This window comes from Oryctolagus cuniculus, chromosome 1 (assembly GCF_051225735.1).
Source record: "Oryctolagus cuniculus isolate XC-2025 breed Fujian yellow rabbit chromosome 1, ASM5122573v1, whole genome shotgun sequence".
Taxonomy (NCBI): Eukaryota; Metazoa; Chordata; class Mammalia; order Lagomorpha; family Leporidae; genus Oryctolagus; species Oryctolagus cuniculus.
Genome location: NC_142867.1, coordinates 64816487 through 64837017, shown reverse-complemented (window position 1 = coordinate 64837017; position 20531 = coordinate 64816487). Strand labels below are relative to the sequence as shown.

Below are 20531 nucleotides of genomic sequence, written 5' to 3'. Positions count from 1 at the left end.
TAGGCACCCCTGCTTCCTGGAGAACTGTAGGGGCATATCCTGCTCTTGTACTCCCATCATTAGAACTAGGAAGTTTCTCAGAGATCGTGAATTGATTCACTTTATATCACGACACTGAAATACAGAGAGGGCAAGTGACTCGACCAATGCCACAAGTAGGCTTAATGGATTAGTAGGATTAACACTAAGCTGAGAACCAAAATGCCTGGTTTGGCATTAATCAAGTCATATCACTTCTCTGTTCCCCAATTTGGCTCAGCAGTTAAGATGCCTGTATCCTCTGTTGGAGTACCTGGGTTTAATTCCCAGCTCTGGCTCCTGATTCCAGTTTCTTAGTAATACAGACCCTGGGAGGCAGCAGTAGTGGGTCAAGTAATTGGGCTCCTGCCACCCACATGGGAGACTTGGATTGAGTTTCTGGCTCACAGTTCTGGCCCAGCCCTACCCTGGCTGTTAGGGGAATTTGGAGAATGAACCAGCAGATGAAACATGTATTTGTATTTGCGCTCTCTCTCTCTCTCTCTCTCTAACATAAAAGAAGAGGAGTATCTGGCATAGGCTGAGCACAAATAAATGGACTTTTTGTTTAATCCTCTTTCTGTTGTACCATGGTGCTACCCTTTGAGCATAAACTGAAAATTATAGAGGAGAAACTGATGTCAGGGAGAACGAGCAATGAATAACCAATGCTGTTTTCTTTGTTTTCTCTGTAGGATCCTCAGTCTTCCACAATGAACCCTGTTTACAGCCCCGTGCAGCCTGGGGCTCCTTATGGCAACCCTAAGAACATGGCCTACACGGGTGAGTGGTGTGAGAATGGCTCTCAATTTGAGAAAGAGTGAACATTAAGAGCATTACCAGATAATGACTGACTTTTGAAATACCACACCTCCAAAAGCCTTGATAAAGCTGTTTGCCGAAGAACTTGGAAAAGATGTCTGATGACCAGTAGAGATGGAAATGACATTCTTGAGACTGAGCATCATAAGATTGTCACCTAATGGGGAGGAGAGGGATAACGTTTACCTCCCGAGTATTTCCCCTGGGCCTAGTCTTTGCTGGGCACTTTCATGTACTGTATTTCACGTCAGTATTTTTTTTTTTTTAATTTTATCTGTTTCTTTGAGTGGTATAGACAGAGAGGGAGAGACAGAGAGAAAGGTTTTCCATCCCCTGGTTCACTCCCCAAATGGCCATAGTGGCCAGAGCTGAGCTGATACAAAGCCAGGAGCCAGGAGCTTCCTCCAGGTCTCCCATGTGGGTACAGGGGCCCAAGCACTTGGGACACAAACTGATGCCCATATGGGCACTGCAGGCAGAGGTTTAACCTACTATGCCACAGCACCAGCCTCTCACTTCAGTCTTTTTTGTTTAAACAGAGAAGTAGGTATTGCTCCAAATCTCTCCCCATGCTTTTTCATATTTTTTAAAAGATTTATTTATTTATTTGAAAGTCAGAGTTACACAGAGTAGGAGAGGCAGAGAGGGAGGTCTTCCATCCGCTGGTTTACTCCCCAGTTGGCCGCAACAGCTGGAGCTGTGCCAGGAGCTTCTTCTGGGTCTCCCACACAGGCGCAGGGGCCCAAGGACTTGGGCCATCTTTCACCGCTTTTCCTAGGCCAGAGAGTTGGATCAGAAGTGGAACAACTGGAACACGAACCAGCACCCATATGGGATGTCAGCATTGCAGGTGGTAGCTTTACCCACTGCTCCACAGTGCCAGCCCCTCACTTCAGTCTTAAAGCTGTTCTAAACATTACACTTATTAGCACCATTTCACACATGAGAATATCATAGTCACAATGAGAGACCTCAAAACAAAATTAGGTGTTTGAACTCAGCTCTGGTCATTCTGAGGGCTGCTGTTTCCTACTTCTCTGCCTTTATGTACATTGTTCTTTGTCTGGAATGCCATTGTCTCTGACAACTTCATTCTATTCTCTCTGAACTCAAAGAGCATTTTTCCAGGGAGCATTCTCCCTTACTCAACTTCTGGCAAGTTTTCTGCCTTTCCAGAGCCTCATGTTCCCGTGTAAATTGAGGGCAGTAGTATTATCCTGTTTGATGGGACTGCTATAGGAAGTACATGAACTAACAGGGGCTAGTGCCGTGGTGCACCAGGTTAACTCTCCGCCTGTGGTGCTGGCATCCCATATGGGCACCAGTTCTACTCCCGGTTGTTCCTCTTCCAGTTCAGCTCTCTGCTATGGCCTGGGAAAGAAGTGAGGATGGCCCAAGTCCTTGGGCTCCTGCACCCATGTGGGTGACCTGGAAAAAATTCCTGGCTCCTGGCTTCAGATCGGCGCAGTTCCAGCTATTGCAGCCATTTGGGGAGTGAACCAACGGAAGGAAAACCTTTCTCTCTCTCTCTCTCTCTCTCTCTGTAACTCTACCTGTCAAATAAATAAATACAAAATCTTAAAAAAAAAAAGAAGTACATGAACTAGTATCAGTAAAGCTCAGCAGATAATACCTGGCCCACAGTAAGTGCTTAATAGTGGTTATTATTTGCAAATGCATAAAAGTGAGGACAATTGTATAGCAATGAAAGTGACTAAGAAAATGCATGTAAGTTCTCTAGCATGTTGCTTACTCAGCACATTGTAAGTTTCAAAAATATTAATGTAAATCAAAGTGCAGGTAATAGTATAAGCAAACATAAATGTAAGAAAGAATGGTCACTTTTTTTGGGGAAAAAAAAAGCTTTATTTATTTGAAAGTCAGAGTTAAGAGAGAGAGAACTTCCATCCACTGGTCTACTCTCCAGATGGCCACAACAGCCAGGGCTGGGCCAGGCTGCAGTCAGGAACAGGAAGCTTCTTCCAGGTCTCCCATGTGGTCAGCTGGGGCACAGGTACTTGGGCTGTCTTCCTCTGTTTCTCTGACTATTAGCAGGGAACTTGATTGGAAGTGGAGTAGCCAGGACACAAACCAATGCCCATCTGGGATGCCATTTGCAAGCAGTGGCTTTACCTGCTACCCACAACACCTGTCCTGAATGGTCCCTTCTTCACTGTATAGAATTCAGTCAGTTCCTGGGCTTAGCTGGAGTAAAGTATAGAAAATGGAGAAGCAGAAAAAGAAGTTCAAAAATACATCAAGTTCTGGATGACAGTGTTGAGAGTGGGTGGGATGGAAGAGTTTTACCCCAAGGAGAGTCATGGGCAATAAGTGGCAGCTGTGAAGTGTGTCAGTTCTCCTTTAGCTGAGTGTGGAGAATTCCACTCTCGGGTTGTTTCCAAAGTTTGTTCTTTAAGAACACTAGGAGAATGTTTCACAGTCCTCAAACATTTGAGTTTTTAAAAATATTGGGGGCTGGCGCCGCGGCTCACTAGGCTAATCCTCCACCTTGCGGCGCTGGCACACCGGGTTCTAGTCTCGGTCGGGGCGCCGGATTCTGTCCCGGTTGCCCCTCTTCCAGGCCAGCTCTCTGCTGTGGCCTGGAGGTGCAGTGGAGGATGGCCCAAGTGCTTGGGCCCTGCACCCCATGGGAGACTGTCGCTCCCCCTCTTCGTGGAGGAACGACACTAAACCCTGCCTAGGCTTCATATCCAAGTCACGGCACCATTATGTCGCTCCCCGTCTTCGTAGAGGAACGACACAGGACCCTGCGCTGTTCTTCTGTCTGCTCTGCCCTCCCCGGGTTTGCTGCTGGTTCTTCCTGGGTTGGCTACCGACCCTTCCACCTCCGTGGAAGGGCGGTTCCCCCTGCCACATTCCCCACTTCCGCGGGGGAGCGGCACACTGCCGGCCGGCTCTCTCGGGGGCTGCACAGGTGTTCCTTCAGATAGATGTTCCCCTTAGATGTTCCTGCTGCATGCCGTCTCTCTCCTCCTTTATAGTCCTCCTCCGCCAATCCCAACTCGGCTGCCCACACGCCGAGTACGCTGCTCTCCTCCAATCAGGAGCAGGATCAGCTCCTGCAGGTCATCACTCAAGTTGGCGAGAGGCAGCTGCGTAGAAGCTGTTTTCTCCTCTCCCAGCGCCATATTGTGGGAGAGCAGATGCATAGAATAAGTCTTAATTCCAGTAACTTAGTCTAGTCCGAGTTGCTCCCCACAGAGACCAGGATAAGTACCTGGCTCCTGTCATCGGATCAGCGCGGTGCACTGGCCACAGCGCGCAGGCCGCGGTGGCCATTGGAGGGTGAACCAACGGCAAAGAAAGACCTTTCTCTCTGTCTCTATCACTGTCCACTCTGCCTGTCAAAAATAAAAATAAAAAAAAAATATTGGGAATTATTTTTATAAAGCATTCATACATCATGTAAAATGATCAGTGTGTTAAGAATACATGTTAATAAAAAAAAAAAAAAAACTTCTACCAGGTGGCTGGTGTTGTGGCATGGCAGGTAAACCTGTCACCTGCAATGCTAGCTATCCCATATGGGCACTGGTTCGAATCTCAGCTGCTCTACTTCCAATCCAGCTCCCTGCTAATGCATCTGAGAAAGCAGCAGAATATTGGACCAAATCCCTGGGCACCTGCCACTCATGTGGGAGACCCAGAAGCAGCTCCTGGCTTCTAGATTTGGCCTGACCTAGACCTGACCACTGCAGCCATTTGAGGAGTGAACCAGTAGATTGAAGATTTCTCTCTTTCTCTAACTCTGCCTTTTTTTTTTTTTTTTTTTTTGACAGGCAGAGTGGACAGTGAGAGAGAGACAGAGAAAAAGGTCTTCCTTTTGCCGTTGGTTCACCCTCCAATGGCCGCCGTGGCCGGCGCACCGCGCTGATCCGATGGCAGGAGCCAGGAGCCAGGTGCTTTTCCTGGTCTCCCATGGGGTGCAGGGCCCAAGCACTTGGGCCTTCCTCCACTGCACTCCCTGGCCACAGCAGAGAGCTGGCCTGGAAGAGGGGTAACCGGGACAGAATCCGGCGCCCCGACCGGGACTAGAACCCGGTGTGCCGGTGCCGCAAGGCGGAGGATTAGCCTAGTGAGCCGCGGCGCCGGCTAACTCTGCCTTTCAAATAAATAAATAAAATCTTTCTTAAAAAAAAAAAAAAAAAGAGCTGCTACCATTTGTAGCTGCATATATTTTTATTTTTACTTAAATTTTTTATAAAACAATGTTTTCAGTACTATGTAATCAAAATAACATTCAGAAATGTATTGGAGATTGAGCTTGATATGACTGTATCTGTTATCCCTAACTTGCCATTTCGCATGATTCTGTCACAATAGCTTCATTACCCTTATTATTTAACCTTAGAAGGAAGAATTTTTCTGTTTGAACTTCTATTGTGTATTTCTCCAGTAACCGGGACCTGTAGACCCACACCCTCCTTGCTCAGAGAGCCTGTTGCTTTTCTCCTTACCGGATCAGGGTGTTCCTGTAGCCTCAGTTCCTTTTCCAGATAGAGCCCAGGGGAATGCTGTGGGGCTTTGGTTTCCTATTTGCGGGGATTCTGGCTGCCTTCATTCTTACTGAGTTACTCAGCTTGAGAAAGAAGAAAACTGCATATATCTGTTGAATTTGCACAAGGAAGATTAGGCAGTGTGATATACTGGGAAAGGAGCAGACCTTGTCACTGCTTGGCACATGGTAGAACTTGGTAATGTGTTCTGACTGAATGAACAACCACCAGATTCAGATCCCAGCCCTGTCAGATAATAGCTGGGTGGCCTTAGGCAAGTTGCTTAACCTCGCTAAACTTAGTTTCTTTTATAAACTGGGATAGTATTATCTATTTCATAGGACAACTGTGAGAATTAAATGAGATAATGTATGCTCCCCCAGAGGATGGGAAAATTTGTATTTGTTTGTTTCTATTAATCACCAAGAATTATCAGCCTGGAACTACGTTTTAAGTTGATTTCCTTGCTGGGGATTCTGGAACCACACAAGTAGTGTAAATCCAGACTTCTCACAGACCAGGATTTCAAACTGACAGGAGACTTTGTAACCCAGGCTTCCCTGTTGTATCTGTATGTTTGAGTTGGTTTATTTTTATTTATTAAAAAAAAACTGGTAATATGATTCCTCTATGGTCCCAGCTTTACTTAAGGAAATCTGTGTTCTAGCTCTTGACTTCTTTGGGGCCAAGGCCTCAATACCTGCCCCTTGTGGTTTTAGAAAAACAAGCCCTTTGATCAACTCAAAACTATCTTAGTCCATTTTCTGTTGCAAATCACAGTCCCAAAGCCTGGGTAAGTTAAAAAGAAAGGGGCTTTCTGCTGACTCATGGTTGTGGTCTAAGAGAGGCCGCATCTGGTGATGGCCTTCCTGCTAACAGAGTTGCTCAATAGTACAGGGCATCAGATGATGAGAGGGAGTGCAGGAGAGCCTATAAACAGGTGTTTCTAGCAGACTCACTGTCAAGATAATCCCTAACCTATTAATCCATTAGTGAGAGAAGAGCCCTAGTTACCTCTCAAAGTCCCACCCATTGATATCTCGTAATGGGGATTAAATTTCACCATGACTTTAGGAGAGGACAAACCATATTGACACCATAACACCTCTCAGGGCACCCAACACCAACACTAGCTTACTTCTAGATGTTCTGAGTTTTAGTTTCCTCTTCATTTTTTTACTACTGGGGATTTTTTTCTTTCTTAAAATCTCAACTCTGCCTATGAATAAGAAGGTTTTTTTGTACTTTCTCCAGCTTTTCCAGGTGTTGTACAATGCGCAGATTTTCAACTTATCATTTCTTCCATATTGCTGGAAATGGAAGCTCCAAGTGAGATACTTTGTATACAAATACTAAATATAGTGCATTGGAATAAACATTTGTTGCTATAAATATAATGGTTATGTTAAAAATATTAACTACCACTTGGCAAGCATATACTATATGCTATGACTATAAAATATCTACTTACTAATCATAAACCTCAAAGTACTCTTATAAATAAAGGGACTGTGGTAGTTTAATTCAGGCTCTGTGACTTGGCCAGTAACACATAGCTTCTAAGGAGTGAGGAGAGATTTGAACTCAGGTCTTTATGATTTCAAGTATGTGAAGGTACTTCAAAAAGTTTTTGGGAAAAAGTGGAATTGAAAGAAATTTTTTAAGTCAGAAACAAGAAGTTCATCTAAACTGTTTAGAAACAAAGACCACTGGTTGCAAGAGCTCATTGCCATGCATGGGTGTTAGGTCAGTGCTGTGGATTTTCTTTTTCTTTTCTTTTCTTTTTTTTTTTTTTTTTTTGATAGAGTTAGACAGTGAGAGAGAGAGAGAAAGGTCTTCTTTCCATTGCTTCACCCCCGAAATGGCCACTGCGGCCAGCGCACTGCGTCAATCCGAAGCCAGGAGCCAGGTGCTTCCTCCTGGTCTCCCATGCGGGTGCAGGGCCCAAGCACTTGGGCCATCCTCCACTGCACTCCCGGGCCAGAGCAGAGAGCTGGACTAGAAGAGGAGCAACTGGGACAGAATTCGGTGCCCCAACCGGGACTAGAACCTGGGGTACCGGTGCCACAGGTGGAGGATTAGCCAAGTGAGCCATGGCGCCGGCCTGTGCTATGGATTTTCATTGTTAGGCAAGAATCCTTGTGCAAATGGCTTGTCTGGAATACCGCAGTCTTAAGGAATTTCTTGCAGTAAGTCCTGTAAGAGAGGTATAGGTGTAGGAATTCCTTCTAGTGAGTCCCGGCTCCATTTATTGGACTTTGACATAAGTGACTCCATTTTCTTTTCTTTTCTTTTTTTTTTTTAACATTTGTTTGTTTGAAAGGCAGAGAGAGAGAGAGAGAGAGGTGTCTTCCATCCACAGATTCACTCTCCAGATGGCCACAATGGCTGGAACTGCAATGATCCGAAGCCAGGAGCCAGGAGCTTCCTTCGGGTCCCCCACCCTTCCCATGGGTGCAGGGGCCCAAGGACCTGGGCCATCTTCTATTGCTTTCCCAGCGCATAGCAGAGAGCCGAATTGGAAGTGGAGCAGCCGGGATTTGAACCGGTGCCACCTGTGGTGTCGGCTTTACCCACTACACCAGAGTGCCGGCCCTGTGACTGGTAACTTTCATGGGAGTATTGAACTTGGGCTGTTATCTAGGTTCTGCCTTTAATTAGCAGTGGGACCTTGATCAAGTTGGTTAACCTTTCTGAATCTGTTTCCTCGACTGTAAAATGAGATAATGATCTTTATAGATAATTGGTTTGTGGGCCAGGAAATTTTTTTTTTTTTTTTTTTTTTTTGACAGGCAGAGTGGACAGTGAGAGAGAGAGACAGAGAGAAAGGTCTTCCTTTGCCGTTGGTTCACCCTCCGGTGCACCGCACTGATCCGATGGCAGGAGCCAGGTACTTATCCTGGTCTCCAATGGGGTGCAGGGCCCAAGTACTTGGGCCATCCTCCACTGCACTCCCTGGCCACAGCAGAGAGCTGGGCCAGGAAAATGTTTTTAAAACCTCTAGCAACATGCCTGTCTCATAGTTGATTCTCAGCTGATGGTTGTTACAAAGCACATCATGTGTATATGTATATACACCCCTGTAGGGAAAAAAGTAAGGGAGGGGTGGGCGCTCTGGCCCAGTGGACTGGGCCACTGTTTGGGAGGTCCACATCCCATATTAGAGTGCTACTTTGAATCCTGGCTACTCTGCTTCTGATTCAGCTCCTTGCTGATGCACCTGGGAGGCAGCAGATGATGGCTCAGGTGCTTGAATCCCTGCCACCCATTTGGGAGAGCAGAATGGAGTTCCTGGCTTGTGGCGTTAGCCTGGCCTACTTCTGGCTGTTATAGCCATTTGGGGATGGAGGCTCTCTTTCTTTTTGTCACTCTGCCTTTCGAAGTGAATGAATTATCTTTAAAAGAAATAGAGTAAGGGATGTAGAGTTAGTGACTTAGATTACAGACCCAATTCTGCCACTTAAGAACTATGTGACATCAGATCAGTTATTATAAGATGTTAAGATGTTATTTGCAAAAAAAGAAAAAGGAAAAATTATGTAAAAGGGATTAGGAATGCCTTCTTCACAAGACAGCTGAGAGCAATAAATGTAATAGGTAGGGCCAACCTTTGACTTTTGGTGAAGTTCCCAAAACCCAATTAGAGAAGAATTTAAAAATGTGAGAACAGAGGAAGCCTTTACATTTTCTCATTTTATAGGTGAAAAATAAGAAGTGTTTTGCAAAACATGTTGGGGTTGGGATGATACCCGGATCTCCTCATTCTGGCCCTGTGTAGTCATTTTCTCTACCACAAAACAAGCAGGACTTCATCCTTCCTCCCCTACAACCTGCCTGCACACCAGTTCCAGTACTCTCCCTGCCCTTACTGAATTTTCTGGTTTCACATATGTCCAAATGCCATATATATCCCAACAGAAGATACCAAAATTAGAAAGCTAGGAAACTGATCCATTCAAAAAGAATCTCAATTTTTACCAGTTTTTTTTGCCTAGAATGTTTAAAAAAAAACAAAACTGTTGTAAAGTTATCCAGTTGAAAGACAGAGTGACAGAGAGAGAGAGAGAGAGAGAGAGAGAGAAATAAGTCTTCCATCCATCAGTTCATTCTCAAATGCTCACAAAGCCAGAGCTGAGCCAGGCCAGGTCAAAGCTAGGAACCAGCAACTTTGTCTGGGTCTCACACATGGGTAGCAAGAACCCAAGTTCTTGGGCCCTCATCTGTTGCTTCCCAGACACATTCAGAAGAACCTGAATGGAATCAGAATTGGAGGCAGGGTTTATTTGATCCCAGGCACTCTGATACAGGATGCTGGTGTCCCAAGCTGGCTTAACCTACTGCACTATAATGCCAGCCTCTAGAGTGCTTCTTATGTTTTGTTTTGTTTTGTTTGAGAGGTAGTTACAGAGAGTGAGAGGGAGAGACAGAGAGAAAGGTCTTCCTTCTGTTGGTTCACTCCCCAGATGGCCACAATGGCCAGAGCTGAGCCGATCTGAAGCCAGGAGCCAGGTGCTTCCTCTCGGTCTCCCATGTAGGTACAGGGGCCTAAGGACTTGGGCCATCTTCTACTGCTTTCCCAGGCTGTAGCAGAGAGCTGGACTGGAAGAGGGGCAGCCAGGACTAGAACCGGCGCCCACGTGGGATGCTGGCGCCGAAGGCAGAGGATTAACCTACTGTGCTACGGTGCCAGCCCCTAGAGTGCTTCTTTTGCTTGAGAAAATAATCAATTTAAGAAGTAGATTTGGTGACTGGCGTTGTGGTATAGTGGGTAAAGCCGCTGCCTGTGATGCAAGCACCCCATATGGGCACTGGTTTTTGTCTCTGCTGCTCTACTTGCCATCCAGCTCCCTGCTAGTGGCCTAGGAAAAGCAGTAGAAGATGGCCCAAATACTTGGACCCCTGACATCCCTGTGGGAGACTCGGATGAAACGCCTGGCTCCTGGCTTCAACCTGGCTCAGTGCTGGCCATTGAGACCACTTGGGTAGGGAACCAGTAGATGGAAGATCTTGTTCTCTCTCTTTCTCTCTCTCTGTGTGTGTGTGTGTGTGTGTGTGTGTGTGTGTCTTCTTCTCTCTAACTCTTTCAAATAAATAAATCTTTAAGAAAATTTTTTGAAAAATAGATTTATATTTGACACAGCAGTTTACTAGCTAAAAGGCCTCAATAGTTATTTAAGCTGACAGTGTGAAGTACAGTGATAGTCTGATGTATCAGTAAGCTTAAAAAATACAATAACTCAAGCCCTGCCCAAGTGAGTCTCCTTTGTAAGAATCACCTAGTGAATGTTTTAAGATTAACTGATATTTGTTCTTTGTTTCTTCTTTGCAAAGAAACTTTGTGGTTTTATTTTTTCTTCATATTTGTTTCTTTTTTAATGATTTTATTTATTTATTTATTGAGAGGGAGAGTTACAGTCAGTGAGAGGGAGAGACAGAGAGAAAGGTCTTCCCTCCATTGGTTCACCCCCCCAAATAGCCACAACGGTCGGAGCTGTGCCGTTCCAAAGCCAGGAGCCAGAAGCTTCTTCCAGGTCTCCCAAGCGGGTGCAGGGGCCCAAGCACTTGGGCCATCTTCTACTGCTTTCCCAGGCCATAGCAGAGAGCTGGACTGGAACTGAAGCAGCCAGGACTAGAACCGGTGCCCACATGGGATGCCGTGCACCACGGCGCAGGCCCCTTCATATTTGTCTCTTAAACAACCCTGGGGTGATAGCCTTTATTTTCCAGATGAAATGACTGGGGGTAGTTACTCATTAAATATATGTTAAATTAAATTATCATTATTAGTATTAATTATATTATTATTGAAGTTAATTTATTAGAGTTATAACTACCATTAATGACTGTCAGTGGATTTTCATGATAATCCTCCAGTGAAGAGCTATTGTCATTTTACAAAGATGAAATAAGGTTCAACTAAGTTAAGTTACTTTCCTAAGCTTATATAGCTGAGCTATACAAGTCATCTTAAGTCAGTGGTGGGAAACCTTTATTCTGGCAAGGGCCATTTGAGTATTTATGACATTATTCAGGCCCTACAAAATTATGAACTTAAAAAGTAGCCTTCTGTAGATTTATTAGCTTTCAGGACCCGTCTGCAGTTGCCTTGGCAAGGCTAGACCAGATGATTTCATGGGCCTTTCCCCATTGCTGCAACCCCTGGTAACCTCAAATCTACTTTTGTGTTTCCTATGAATTTGCCTCTCATAGATAATTCACATAAGCAGAATCATATAATAGTCATACAACATCCATCTTTTTAAATGCCTTGGAGTCTGCTTTAGCCAGTAAAAGTTGAAACCATGGTTGCTCCCTTGTGCTGGTCTCTCAGTGATCAAAACCTGCAACCAAAATGCATAACCCTGATGTATGAAGGATAAAGTCCTGTTGCTCATCTTGGGTCCAGTAAGTTGCATGTAGCACAGGTAGGATAGTAGCCAGCTGGGCAAGAGATTGAAAATGCACAGGAATTTACCAGCCTCTTCCTCAGGCTCCACCCTGGGTGCCACAGGTGTCGTAATTGGACTCTAGAGTTCCAAACAATGAAACTTCAGATAGTTACTGCCAGCTCAGTAGTTGTCTAGGTGGACAGGTGGATTCCTGGAGGTTTCTACCTATTCTGCCGTCTTCTATGACGCCACTCCCTCCCGATATCACATGCTTTCAAAAACAACCAACTAACCAAACAAAAACCTTTAATATCATAGAGAAAAGGTCTGTTACCATTGCATAAAAGGAAGTGCCAGTATCTTTCCTAGACAGGTCTTGCTATATCAAAATATTCTTTGCAAATGAAGAATAGCCATCCTGCATGCAGTGGGAGATTTGCTTTCCATTTATCTATTCACAATGACAGGTGGATTCTCAGAATTTGCTGACGTCATAGCAGGTATTCCATCATTGGCATACTTCCATACAGTGATGTAAGATTGTCCTGTGGCTCACTTTGTTACCTGTCTTCTGCTCTGCAGGGGAGAAAATAATCTTTACTCCTTACCATGCTGAGCGCTTTGAATTAAGATGTAGGGGCCTACTTGTATCTGGAGAGATTTCATGTAAAGTTTTGCACTGAAGTATTTCAGACCTGCTTTGCTGCCCTCCAGAGTCCTGATGGTCATATCTTTTTTTCTGGAAAACCATTCTCTGATTGGATTGGGTTTGCTAATTCAATGGTGACATCAATCACCTGAGTTGTACCAGCCATGAGCTGACTACTTAACATATTTCATCTCATTTAATCCTCATGAAATACCTGAAATGTAGATAGTACTGAGTTTTATAAATGAAAAAGGTGATGCAGGAAGCTAAATGACTTTTCCAAGATTGTAGACACTTTCTTTCTAGGTTGCCTGTCTTCAAAGACCCTGCTCTTTTTTCTGTCCCAAGCTGAATGAAGGGAAAGCCTAGAATAAAAATGTTCCTGGGGTGGGATTGTGGTACAGTGGGTTAATGTGCTGCTTAAGATGCCTCTATCTCATATGTGAAAGTCAGTGCAAGTCCTAGCTCCTCGGCTTCTGATCCAGCTCCCTGCTAATGCACCTGAGAAGGCAGCAGATAATGACCCAAGTCCTTGGGTCCCTACCACCCATGAGGAGACCTGAATGGAGTTGCCTTGGCTGTTGAAGCCATTTGGAAAATGAACCAGCAAATTGAAGAGTGTGTGTGTTTGTGTGTGTGTTGTGTGTGTCTGTCTGTGTCTGTGTCTCCCCCTTTCTGTCACTCTGCCTTTCAAAAAATACTTTTTAAGAAATCCTTTATTTTGGCTCAGTTTTCTCATTCAGAAAATGAGATTACACTCAAGATATATTAGTAGCTATTAAAAGAGCAGGGATAAGCCAAATGGGTGGCCCCTTCCCTTACAGTAGAGATCTACTCATGCCTATTGTGTTTATTAGGCTTGGAGGTAAGAATTTGTTTGAAAGGATTTTACTGCCGCTGGAGGGAGCCTAAATGAACTGAATTGGATGAACTCTGACCTTTTAATTTTGTCATATAATCCATTTTTCAAACTGTGAGATTACTAGTTTTCTGAAGAGACACATGCACTGTGTGTCCTTTGTGTATGCATATGGTCCTTCTATAAACTCCCACCTTAACCAGCACAGATCTGTAAGATACGGAAAGATATAGGTGTATAAGGAAAGTTTACCAATATACTGAGACAAAAACTGTCTTAGAGGGATGCACCACTGTAGTCCAAAATCCTAACATAACAAATAGGTATACAAATTGCTCTGGATACATAGTGTATAAGGGGTCAGAGGTTTGTTTCAGGAAAGGCTTCTGGGAAGGCATATGTGGAACCAGACCTTGAAGGGAGCATGGGTTCCACGTTCAAGGTCTTATTCTGCTACTGGTGACTACAAGTCACTGCACACAGACCTACCTGTTTCTCTTGCCTTCACTCCCACCCAGGCTTTGAGCAGCTTCTCTGAGTTTGGCAGTTTTCTTTATAATATTCTATAGGCATTAATTAATCTTTAAATGCTTGTTAGAGCTCTTTCATTACAAATCCACTGGCTAACTCCTTCATTTAATCTATTTCTCTTTCCTGTCCTGTACACAATTTTCTGTGACCCTTTTTAGAATCTCTGGTATTAATGAAGGGTTCAGAAGCAGGTATGATGAGGCGAGCTCAGTCGTCTTACTTGGAGCCCTCTCCTTCAGTGACAGTGGCTTCTGTCAGCCCCGTGCTGCTTTCCCCTGAGTCCTTGGCAAGGTAGCAGAAACCATGAAAGTCTTTTTCCAAGTCTCCTGTGAAAGATCAGGTATAGCCACAGCCATCCCAATGAGTCCCTCTTCTGCTAATTAAGCTCATACCATTTTGTTTCCTTTTCTATTAGTTACTTATGATTCTTAGTCTATGGTAACACAATTTTTGTGGCCCAGAACACAGCTGCAAATCAGTACATAAACAAAGGACATGAGGAGCCTTTGGCTGCCCTGTATAGTGTTACGTTGGCCTGGCTTGGCATCTGTTGCCTAACATGGGGAGAGCCTCCACTTTGAACAAGTCACTTTACTTCTAAGGGTCTCAGTTTCCTCTTCTATAGAGGAAAAAATTATAATACTACCCTATGTAGCACATATGTGTGAGACTTGTTGGGGAAATGACCTGTGAGGGCTTTCTGCATGAGACAAGTCATGAGTGGAGCTGGACTGATGATTGTACTGACTTCTCATTTAGGAGGTTAACTACTTAAAAAGGCTGACGCCCAGGTGACGCCAGGAGGTTGTTGAGATTAGTAATTTCGCTAGTGCCGAAATGTTCTTTTCTGTGTTTTGGAAAGAACTCCCTGGGATTTGAAGGCAGAATTGGCCTGCTTCCCAGAGTTCCACTTCCCCTGGAATCATGGGACGTCTCGGCAGGACTAGAGAACTCTAGAACCTTGGGGTGGGGGAGGGGGAACAGTGTCTGGGCAGATAGGAGCTGCTCTTCTACCCTAAACACCACACTGTGAGATGGATTAGTAATAACATTATCTATTATTAGCAGCAACGGCTGCTATTTATTGAGCATCCATTGTGGGCCATACACAGTGTTTTGGGAACTGTTTTACCAAAGTGACATCAGAATTCCCTGAATTGATGGAGTGTTGAAGAGCCCACAGCAGCTACCCCACATCTAAAATGTACTTGAAGTCTGTGGCCCATCTCGAAAATTTACATGAATTTTGCCATAATGCATCATTAGATAGTCACACTTGTTTTCTATAAAAAACTACTTTAAATTATTAATCATTTGATAAAATTAACACCCCACCTAGGAAGGTGCACTGTAATCATTCAGTGCTTTCATGTACCCACCAGCCTGTTGTTGAGTAATGACAGGATTTCCTGTATCTACTTGAGAACTATGTCATTATTATTTTACTTAATCTTCAGTCTCCGAGTATTAATAGTTGCAGATGCAAGTCAAGAAGGATGAAAACACTTGTCCCTGCCACAGAGCCAGGAAGTACTGAAGCCAGAGACAGTGCTAAGTTTGGATGTTCTGTGCTCCCCACCACTGAGTTACGTGCTATCCACCATATTATTTGTTGCCTTGTAATTGTTCATGTTCTGTAATACCCATTGCCCTTGCGAGTAATCATTGTGTCCATAGTACTTAATACACTGCCTAACACCAAATAAACTCTGAGCAAATGATTTGATGATCAAGCCCTTAGTAATGAAGCCTTTTCAGAGGTCCATGTGATAGGCTGAGCTCAGAGTTCGGAACAGATTATTTTTTGTACTGAGGCTAAAGCTGTGATTTTCATTTAATTCTAAGCCAGTACTTCCCCTCAGAAAATGATGATGTTCGTAGGGACCTGGATAGCCAGATAAGCTACCCTGGAGCTCCTGTGCCCCACCTTATCCCCCTCTCCTGCCACCCTGGGAACTTAAAGAATCCATTCAGCTGTAACCTATTTTACAGCCCAGCAAGGGGTTCTCAGGATGGTCTGGTTTATACCTGACTTCCCATCCACTAATGCCCATGCTGTACTCACACACTACACTGTCTTCTCTATTCTTTTGCCCATCAATCCTGATCATGACTGTAGTAGACACAGTAGTGTTGTAGAGAAAAAGCCTGAGAACCGTTCTTTAAAAAGTTGTTAGTAGTGGTGTCCTTTGAGACAACCTCCACGGCAGATTCGTTCTTTCTTCCAGAGTATATTGTCTGCAACTTCCAAACTCAAGACACCTTCTTTTTTTATTTATTTATTTGAAAGGCACAGTGACAGCATGATAGAGAGACCTTTTTTTTTTTAAGATTTTTTTTTTTATTTGACAGGTAGAGTTACAGACAGTGAAGAGACAGAGAGAAAGGTCTTCCTTCCATTGGTTCACTCTCCAAATGGCCACTATGGCCAGAGCTGTGCCAATCCGAAGCCAGGAGCCAGGTGCTTCCTCTCAGTCTCTCATGCAGTTGCAGGGGCCCAAGCACTTGGGCCACTCTCCACTGCTATCCCAGACCACAGCAGAGAGCTGAACTGGAAGAGGAGCAACCAGGACTAGAACTGGTGCCCATATGGGATGCTGGCACTGCAGGCGGATGATTAACCTAGTGCGCCATGGCGCCGGCCCGATAGATCTTCTGTCCATTGGCTCACACCCTAAATGGCCACAATGGCCAGGGCTGATCCAGACCAATGCCAGAAGCCAGGAACTCATCCTGGTCTACCACATGGGTGGCAGGGGCCCAAGTATTTGGGCCATCCTCTGCTACTTTCCCCTGCACATTAGCAGGGAGCTAGATGGCAAGTGGAGCAGCCAAGACTTGAACTTGAGGCCCAGTATAAAGCATCTTTTCAAAACCTTTTGAAATCTTTTTATAAAAACCCACAGGTATTGCCCAGTATCCTAAACATTGTAATCTACCTAGTCTTTAAAGAAAAACAGAAACCCAGAGGGGGATAAGGTGGGGCACAGGAGCTCCAGGGTAGCTTATCTGGCTATCCAGGTCCCTACGAACATCATCATTTTCTGAGGGGAAGTACTGGCTTAGTACTGTAAGCTTTTAGATGTGTGGGTGGGGGTATATATATGTATTTTTTTTCTTCCAGAAACCTTTTATTTAAGGAATACAAACTTCATGCATTTCGTAAGTACAACTTTAGGAACATAGTGAGTATTCCCACCATACCTGCCCTCCCATCCACACTCTTACCCTCTTCCTCCTCCTTCTCCTATTTCCATTCTTATTTTTCACTAAAATCTATTTTCAATTAACTTTATACACATATGATTAACTCTGTACTAAGTAACGGGTTCAACAAATAGTATGAAGAAAAAACAAATTATTCCTCAACATTTGAGACAAGGGCTGTTCAAAGTCATTGCATCTCAAAGTGTTAATTTCACTTCTATAGATTACCTTTTAGGTGTTCTGTTAGTTATCACAGATCAGGGAAAACATGGTATTTGTACTTTTGGTACTGGCTTATTTCGCTAAGTATGTTTTCTAGTTTCATCCATTTTGTTGCAAATGACAGGGTTTCAATTTTTTTTTACTGCCATGTAGTATTCCATGGGGTACATATCCCATAATTTCTTTTTTTAAAATTGTTTTATTTATTTTCCCCCAAAGAAACCTTTTCTTTAAGGAATACAGACTTCATGCATTTTATGAATACAACTTTAGGAATATAGTAATACCTGCCTTCCAACCCCTCTCTCGTTCCCAGTCCCATTCTCTGCCGAGATCCATTTTCAATTAACTTTATACACAGAAGACCACCTCTATACTAAGTAAAGAGTTCAACAATTAACATGGTAAAAAAAACAAAACAAAACAAAAAAAAACCTGTACCTCAGCAGTCCAGATAAGGGCTGTTCAAAGTCATTGCATCTTGAAGTTAATTTCACTTCTTTTTTTTTTCCCCAAAACTTAATTAACTTTAATGAAGCACCAAAGAATGATAAATCTTTTGGGAGCACTTGGACATAGTTATAATATAACTCTGTGAGGACAGAGGTCCTGCATGGAAGTTAGTACACAGTGGCTCTTGTTATTAATTTAACAGTTAGCACTCTTATGTATGATGTCAGTGATCATCAGAGGCTCTTGACATGAGCTGCCTAGGCTATGGAAGCCTTTTGAATCCACAGACTCTATAGGTATTTAGACAAGGCCATAAGCAAAGTAGAAGTTCTCTCCTCCCTTCAGAAGAAAGTACCTCCTTTTTTGATGACCACTTTTTTCCACTGGGGTCTCACCCACCAAGATCCTTCATGTAGGACATTTTTTTGCCTCAGCGTCTTGGCTTTCCATGCCTAAAATGCTCTTGTGGGCTTTTCAACCAGACCAGAATGCCTTAAGGGCTAATTCTGAGGTCAGAGTTGTATTTAAAGTGATTGTCAATCTATGAGTCTGTTGTGTGGACTACTTCCCCTGTTGGAACTTTGACTGCTTTTTAATTCTATTTATTATTATTACTAGACCCTTAATTCTAGCCATATGATCACTTTAACACTTAAGATGGTATTTTTTACCACCCAGCTTAAGGGGGTTTCTGGTCCCATGGCAAGTTTTTAAACTATACCCTTAGAAGTAAGTCTATAGGAATGTATACAGAACTGTACAGCTTTATAGTTATAAACTTCATACACTTCATAATTACAACTTTAGGAACATGGTGATTCTTCCCATTGTGCCCACCTTCCCACCTATACTCCCCACCCCTCTTCCTCCTTCTCTTATTCCTACTCTTATTTTTTACTGAGATCTATTTTCAATTGACTTTATATACATGTTTAACTCTATGTTAAGTAAATAATTCAACAAATAATATATATATATATATAAAAAAAAAACTGTTCCTCAACAGTCAAGACAAAGGCTGTCCAAGTCATTGCTTCTCAGAGTGTCAATTTCAGTTCTACAGATTGCCTTCTGGGCGCTCTATTAGTTATCACAGGTCAGGGAGAACATGTGTTATTTGTGCCTTTGGAACTGGGTTATTTCACAATGTATGATGTTTTCTAGATTCATCCATTTTGTTGTAAATGACTGTATTTCACTTTTTTTTTTTACTGCTGTGTAGTAGTCCATAGTGTATACATCCCATAATTTCTTTATACAGTCTTCAGTTGACAGGTATTTAGGTTGATTCCATCTCTTAGCAATTGTGAATTGAACTGCAGTAAACATGGGGGTGCAGATAACTCTTGCATATGCTAATTTCATTTCCCATGGGCAAATTCCTAGGAATGGGATGGCTATGTCATATGGTAGGTCTGTATTCAGATTTCTGAGGTATCTCCAAACTGTTTTCCATAGTGGCTTTACCAGTTTATATTCCCACCAACAGCGGATTAGGATACCCTTTTCCCTACCTCCACACCAGCATTTGTTTGTTGATTTGTGTATGAAAGCCATTGTAACTGGGGTAAGGTGAATCCTCATTGTGGTTTTGATTTGCATTTCTCTGAAGGCTAGTGATCCTGAGCATTTTTTCATCTGTCTGTTGGCCACTTGGATTTCCTCTTTTGAAAAAATATCTGTTTAAGTCCTTTGCCAATTTCTTTACTGGGTTATTTGTTTTGTTGTTGTGGAGTTTCTTGATCTCTTTATATTATTCTGGTTATTAATCCTTTATCAGTTGAATAGTTTGCAAGTAATTTCTACCATTCTGTCAGTTGCATCATCACTTTGCTGAGCATTTCTTTTGCAGTACAGAAGCTTCTTGATTTAATGCAATCCCATTTGTGAATTTTGGCTTTGATTGCTTGTGCCTCAGGGGTCTTTTCCAAGAAGTCTCTGCCTATGCCAATGTCTTGTAGGGTTTCCCGATTGTTCTCTAATAATTTAATGGTGTCAAGTTGTAGATTTAGGTCTTTCATCCATTTTGAGTGGATTTTTGTGTAAAGTGTAAGGTAGAGGTCTTGCTTCATACTTCTGCTTGTAGAAATCCGGTTTTCCCAGCACCATTTGTTGAAGACATTATCCTTGCTCCAGGAATTGATTTTAGTTCCTTTGTCAAAGATAAGTTGGTTGTAGATGCTAGGATTAATTTCTGGCATTTCTATTCAGTTCCATTGGTCTATCCATCTATTATTGTACAAGCATCAGGCTGTTTTGATTATAATTGCCCTGTAGTATGTCTTGAAATCTGGTATTGTGATGTCTCCAGCTTTGTTTTTGTTGTATAAGATAGCTTTAGCTATTCGGGGTCTCCTGTGTTTCCATATGAATTTCAGCATTTTTTCTATATCTGAGAAGAATGTTCTTGGTATTTTGATTGGTATCACATTGAATCTGTAAATTGCTTTCAAAAGAATGGATATATTGATGATATTGATTCTTCCAATCTATGAACATGGAAGATTTTTCCACTTTTTATATCTTCTTCTATTTCTTTAATGTTTTATAATTCTTACCATTGAGATTTTTGACATCTTTGATTAAATTTATTCCTGTGTGTGTGTGTGTGTGTGTGTGTGTGTGTGTGTTTTGGCTGTTGTGAATGAGATTCACCTTAGAAGTTCTTTCTCAACTGTGGTATTGTCTGTGTATACAAAGGCTATTGAATTTTGTGTATTGATTTTATATCCTGCAACTTTACCAAACTCTTCTATGAGTTCCAGTAGTCTCTTAGTGGAGTCTTTTGGATCCCCTCTATATGGAATCATGTCATCTGCAAATAGGGATCATTTGACTTACTCCTTCCCAATCTGTATTGCTTT

The 20531-nt window shown here is 43.0% G+C and overlaps 1 protein-coding gene across 11 annotated transcripts in view; it reads left to right on the top strand.

Annotated features, from left to right (window-relative positions):
• The window catches only part of FAM168A (family with sequence similarity 168 member A), a 195098-nt gene that overhangs the window by 128251 nt on the left and 46316 nt on the right, over window positions 1-20531 (top strand). For all 11 annotated transcript variants that reach the window (XM_002708711.6, XM_008264288.5, XM_008264278.5 and 8 more), the window contains one exon: window positions 714-801. In XM_002708711.6, the coding sequence (XP_002708757.1) occupies window positions 732-801 (70 nt within the window). In that variant the 5' untranslated portion in view covers window positions 714-731. The remainder of the gene's footprint in view (window positions 1-713; window positions 802-20531) is intronic.